Below are 6,376 nucleotides of genomic sequence, written 5' to 3' on the forward strand. Positions count from 1 at the left end.
CATTCAAAGACCACGGAACCTACCTCTGAACTTCATAATTAACATGAACCAAAAAATTCTGAGAATGCTTGCTTCATTTATTGAACTTTCTGTCGCTCTTATGATAATACAGAGTTACGGTAGGTGACCGAAAGCATACAATTCATATAGAATAAATGAAGAACAAAATAACTGCATTGCATTTTTTCTCTTTTTGTCCTCTCTTTTTTACCTGTCCTTGGTCCAGATGAGTAATCTAGTGGCGTCTCAGATTATGTCCCACACGGACGTGGGTTCTAGGGCGAACTCCATCGAGAAGTGGGTGGCTGTGGCTGACATCTGCCGATGCCTTAACAATTACAACGGCGTACTGGAAATAACTTCTGCATTCAACCGCAGCGCCATCTACAGGCTGAAGAAGACATGGGCAAAGGTGTGCAAGCAGGTGGGTGTAGGGCCAGCGCAAGCATAAGAGACTCTGGAAAACTGATTTCACAATGACCTCATTGTAACCTTGTAAGCTTCAAGATCAGTGTTTCTTGGGAGAAGGTTTAAAATGTCACGTCACACTGATCAGAAGAGGGTTGTTGTCAAAATGACTTGTTTAACTGTGCTTCATTATAATACTTCTGCCAGACTAAAGCGCTGATGGACAAATTACAGAAGACAGTTTCATCTGAAGGAAGGTTTAAAAACTTGCGGGAAACCCTGAAAAAGTAAGAATCTGTTTTTCATCATTCTGTGATTTTTTTTTTTCTTTTTTTTTTTTTTTGTTTCCTCTGTCATTGTTATGATGAGAGGTAGATGTCATGTGGCTTCTCCACCTTCTGCAATCTGTCTGTCTCCCCAGCTGCAATCCTCCCTGTGTCCCCTACCTGGGCATGTACCTGACAGACCTGGCATTTATCGAGGAAGGAACCCCGAACTTCACCGAAGAGGGCCTCGTCAACTTCTCCAAGATGAGGATGGTAAACGCATGAGGACTGTGGGTCCCGAAAGCATTGCATGGACGGTTTTTCGTTCTCTCGGACATCAACCTTGGAAAGCCGAGCGAAATGACTTCCTCTCTCTACCCAACAGATATCGCACATTATCCGAGAAATCCGGCAGTTCCAGCAGACGCCCTACAGAATAGAGCATCAACCAAAGGTAAACCCTGGAAAAACAGAGCAGTAACGTGTAGTAGGAATCGCCCACCTACTCCTCGCTGTGTCAGTCGCAGTTCGCAGCGATAGAACAAGGAGTGAACTGCAGAAGCCTGGGGGTTCACCAGAGGGTCAATACATTGCTTTGTTAGTGATGAGAAATAAGGAGGAAAGAGAGCCTTCAGGGCCGGATTGAATTAACTGGTTATCACTCAACAAAACAATTTAAAGCCACTGTTCACATTGTTGTTTTGCAGAGTTCAGTCCTTTCCTTCCTTTCTTAAGTAATTTTTATGCATTTTAGAATACTTTGCATGTCATGTTTCTTAGCCAAAAAGATGTATTGTGCTTATAAGATGGTAGCATAGTGGTTCGAGCTGCCGCCTTTGCATCCAAGGTTGCAGGTTCCATCTCTGGCTATAGTACCCTTGAGCAGCAAGGTACTTACCCTAAACTGCTCCAGTAAAATTACCCAGCTGTATAAATGGGTAAATAATTGTAAGCTTGTAACTGTAATAATTGTAACCTTAACATCGTAAGTTGCTTTGGAGAAACGCATCAGCTCAGTGTGTAAGTAGAGAAAAGGTGTAGCACCTACTGATTATGGACTTCTGTAAGTGTTGTGCTTTTGTTCCTGAACATCATATTTTTTTGTTTGTTTCTCTGCTCTTCGTGCTCCAGGTCACTCAGTATCTTTTGGATAAAACCCTTATCATGGATGAAGACACCCTGTACGATTTGTCTCTGAAGATTGAACCCAGACTTCCAGCCTAAGCGGCCACTGCTACTGGGCCCTGGAAAGGGCAGGAGATTGGCGGTTTGGCAGCTGGGTGCCCTGTGTTTGGCATAGCGCGGCAGGAGTTTGCTTTCAGTGGCTCCAGATGGAAAGACAAGCAAAGGAAAAGGAGGACCATTCATTCATTCATTCATTCATTCATTCATGTCTGGAAGGAATAAATGGCAGTGAAACACCGAGGGTGTTTTTAGTTGGAAAGCTAACGTGAAAAGGAAGTGTGGGATGGTCTTGGTTGCTTCACTTCATTAGTTGCAGTACACTGAGAGCACTGGGCAACAGCAGTATGTGCGCTGTTGGCGCTGCAGATGGAGTAGAGCGCTTTCGGGAAACATGTCTGGCGATGTGGAAAGCTTTGAGCTGCAGAGAGAAATGTAGCATGTACAGAATTTAATACTTCTTAGTACTTTGGACTTTCTTCCTCACTTCTGGTCTGGTAAATTATATCATGCATCATGGTACCACATCGATAATTAATGCTTTCTCAGAATGTTCGGCAAAATATGCCGTAGACGGCAATAGGAATGAGCTTAGTGTACATTTACAGTGACTGCAAATGCTGTTTTTCCAGTACATACTTGATTGCGACCTACACATACTATGGTTTTGTAGGAAATAAGAGTTTCTTTGATTAGAACCAAAAAATGTTTCATGGTTAGGTTTTACTTTGCACATATGTAGGTTGTTAAAATGATTGTCTCTTACTTACAGTAATATTCACTTCTGAAAATATTTTCCAATGCCAAGAACTCGTTTGTGTTAAAGCATCGTGCATTCTAACGCTTTTGGAATGAAAAGTGTATTTTTTTAAGGTGCCTTCTTATTAACTCTCGATGTGTCACGGATATGGTAACGGTACACGCGATGGGAACAGCGACGGCGCTTGCAATGATTATTATTATTTACTATTATTATTATTACCAGTAATTCTTTGGGCTTCTTCCTGGAGATAATTTAAAAAAAAAAAAAAAGGAGATGATCAACAACCATGACGTGGTTTAAGGGAACAGTCATGCTATGTTGAAGTATCAGAATCGAGGCAACAGGAAAAGGATTGCTTGCAGGTACCTACATTCTTGTTTGCTTCTTTGCATCCAGCATGAATGCATTCAGGTGCTAATGACATTTTGAGCTCTCGCCCTTTCTCAAATGCTAAGCGGCCCCGTCGAACCCGGGGCCTGTTTGCTGTCAGCGGACGCGAGCGGGGAGGCATTTGAGTGACCTTTGCGTGGCGGCCAAGGCAAGTGCTGCTCCAAAATGAGAGATGAGGCCACAGGTTGAATGGTGGAGAACGGCATAACTCCAGGGCGTTTCAGCGCACGCTCAGCTGCTTGCGTCCTCCTGTGGGAGGAAACCTTCCAAACTGAACTGTATCTTTTAAATCAATAGTTATGTCATTTATGTTGAGCATCTTTTCTTCTCTATATCCACTGTCAGAGTGAGTTGCAGGTGTAAGAAAGCGCACGTGTGTGTTTTTGTAGCATTTACTACGCAATTTGTACGGCTTTCAGTTTTATTTTAAAAAGTGATTGTTTACATCTTTTGGATACCTGACCCTCCATAGTTGTTCATATGTAAGTAGTGCCAGTCAAGATACTTAATGAGAGCGCTATTAAAATAACACGTGACACTCTGTGCTGGCAGATATGCAGGTCACTTTTAGAAATGGATTCGTGGCATGTGCTTCTAGTAAAAGACAGTAAAAATGAGCTCCCTGTCACTGCTTGATGGTGAACGTAATTCTTTTGTAGATCTTCCTTGAACGTAATCTTTTGACCACTACATACCTGTGGCATGTCACTAAGAATATTATTTCAGATCTGGCTCTGTTTTTGTGATCAGATTGGTTGTGCCGGCACAACTGACGACACAAGAATAAGAGGGGTCGCTCACCGTTGCTACTGTAAGTCAGCGGTGTGATGTGTTTCTGACCAGTCACGGAGGCAGGGGTTTTGGTTCTATTCTGTTTTAATGGCCACTGTGTTAAGAGCGCTTCCTTTTTCAGGTCCTGAGCCATCACTTGACTCATGTCTCCAGGCTTATCGAAGGGTTTTGTATAAGTCAATGTAACTGCATAAGTCAATACTTAAGATCTAAACACACACACATTTGCTGAAGCCGATCCGGCAGCACAGGGCGTGAGGCTGGAGGGGGAGGGGACACACCCAGGACGGGACGCCAGTCCATCACAAGGCACCCCAAGCGGGACTCAGACCCCAGACCCACCGGAGAGCAGGACCCGGCCAAACCTGCTGCGCCACTGCGCCCCCCTTTGTTAAGATCTAAACAATTTATTCTTTTCTAAATTGTAACCTTGAGGTCATACGTAACTACTCCACATTTTTTCAGTTATTCATTGGCTCGGTCGGTGAGTGACTGGTGGAATGAGCTGATACAAAGTTCTTCAGCACCCAGGCGAATGGAAGTGAAACGCGATGCCTTAATCTATTTCAGAAGAGAAGACAACAGTGAATGGCGGTGCAGTTACTCACTTTTAATGTGACATAATAATAACTGACAGAGGCTGTGCTCCATGAAATCATTATTGTATTTGCAATTTCAGAGCTCGCTGTTTGACAGCAGAGCTCGGTAATCTTAATAAGGTCGGGTTTATGCTGTGTGCCTTATTTTAGCGATGCTTTAAGGTGATGACCACAGTTGCATAGAGCAGCACATTGTAGACTTGCGCTCCACTAAAAGATGCTTCATTGCGGTGAAGCCGCAGATGTGACTGAGATTCTTGATGCCGCACGTGTTTAGCACCGACCCTTCCAGTTCAGCCTGCTGCATTCTGCCAAGTTACCAACCTCGGCGCACGCCTAAAACATTGCTCTTGCTGCCCGAAAGCAACGGTTTTCTGTCGAGCCACATGCATTCGTGACCGCGTCACTGCAAAAATAGAGCCGCTTCTCATGAATTGCTGTACAGAGTTGACCTTGAAGGAGTTCTACCAACTCTGGAAGGACAATCTTCCATGAAAGAAACCTTTCCTTGTCTGATCAGCATCACTTGTCGGCCGTGAGTACAGGAAAACAAGTTTGTGTCCGTCGTGACGAACGATGACGTAAGGAAACGTGTATTTTTCATATTTTCCATGCATTTATCTCGGGTTTAATTAGATCGTATTGCATGTAGAAACTTAAATGTAAGCATGTAAAAACACAGTGTTCAGAAAGCACAAACCCCTGTTCAAGTCGTACACATGAAAGTCCATTTTCTACTTTTACAACTTCTCGGTCTAAAAAGTATCAAATTTGAAATTGTGTCGTTGAAAAAGCTGTCCTGCAAAGCAAACTGTTATTTATGTGTGAAAAGGTTTATTTATTAATGGTGGCAGAACCAATAGAGAAAATAAACAGGGTTAATGGGTTCTGACAAATGGCAGGAAGGTGTCATCTGCAAGTTATTAGTGAGTGGCGATGTTCTCATGTTTTACTGCTGTATTTATTTTATGTGATATTTATTTGATTCTTGTGTTGTATATACCGTGACGAAAGCTGTATGTTAGAATATTTAAAAATGTTCACTGAAAAAAAGTACATTTCAGTCCTTGTTTATATTTGTTACTAATTGCTTTTTGATCTTTCGTGAGCTTTCTCATGTTTAATGTTGGCAAACAGCAAGGGAAAAACATGTAGCGAAAAATAAATTTGTTTTCCTCTTTTTTCGAAATCAGTGTATGCGATGAGATAATAGAATGCAAAAATGTAGATATGTACTATGCATTAGTGCAGAAAACCAGACTGCATGCTGTGCACGTTCCAGTAATAATTCCCATCAGAGCATCAGCTTTAGTATATTTCTCTATTTGATTTTCTTCTTTTCACTTTTTTTGGTCCGGTGACTCTCCTGGAGATGTAAATCCACCGTAATGTCATTCCTACCTGTACAATAAAAAGTCTTTCAGGTGAATACACTTTGTCTGCTTGACATTTTGTGATGCGTCATTGCCTGTTAGAACAGATGTTTAACATGTTGTTTGCAGTAAGGAACATTCTTAGACCTTTGGTGTCTTTGAAATGAAAAGCTAAGATGAGTTGACCAGTTAAGATGTACTAGTCTTGGCACATCATCATATATATATATATATATATATATATATATATATATATATATATATATATATATTTTCCCCCACAGTTTAAATTGACTGCTTTTGTACCCAGTGAAGGCAGACAAACTAATGTTTTACATTTACATTTATTCATTTAGCAGACGCTTTTGTCCAAAGCGATGTTCATCTCAGCAAAAGTACAATTTATGCATTACATTAAGAGAACGAGACATAGCTGCAGACATGTGACTCAAGTAATGTTGCTCATCTAATGTTACATCTGACTGGACAGTTATTCTCTTACTGTAACTACATTTTTTTTTATTGTTCAAGTATTGATACACTCAAGTTACAGCTTTATAGTGTCTTTCCATATGCTCAGTGAAAGCCCTAAATTAATTGGTT

At 41.5% G+C, this 6,376-nt stretch overlaps 1 protein-coding gene across 4 annotated transcripts in view; it reads left to right on the forward strand.

The window, feature by feature from the left end:
• The window catches only part of rasgrf2b (Ras protein-specific guanine nucleotide-releasing factor 2b), a 57,819-nt gene extending 53,745 nt beyond the window's left edge, over positions 1 to 4,074 (forward strand). For all 4 annotated transcript variants that reach the window (XM_018760054.2, XM_018760055.2, XM_029259423.1 and 1 more), the window contains 5 exons: positions 227 to 424; positions 616 to 695; positions 830 to 947; positions 1,060 to 1,128; positions 1,806 to 4,074. In XM_018760054.2, the coding sequence (XP_018615570.1) occupies positions 227 to 424; positions 616 to 695; positions 830 to 947; positions 1,060 to 1,128; positions 1,806 to 1,898 (558 nt within the window). In that variant the 3' untranslated portion in view covers positions 1,899 to 4,074. The remainder of the gene's footprint in view (positions 1 to 226; positions 425 to 615; positions 696 to 829; positions 948 to 1,059; positions 1,129 to 1,805) is intronic.
• The last annotated feature ends 2,302 nt before the right edge of the window (positions 4,075 to 6,376 follow it).

The sequence above is a fragment of the Scleropages formosus genome, chromosome 17 (assembly GCF_900964775.1).
Source record: "Scleropages formosus chromosome 17, fSclFor1.1, whole genome shotgun sequence".
Taxonomy (NCBI): domain Eukaryota; kingdom Metazoa; phylum Chordata; class Actinopteri; order Osteoglossiformes; family Osteoglossidae; genus Scleropages; species Scleropages formosus.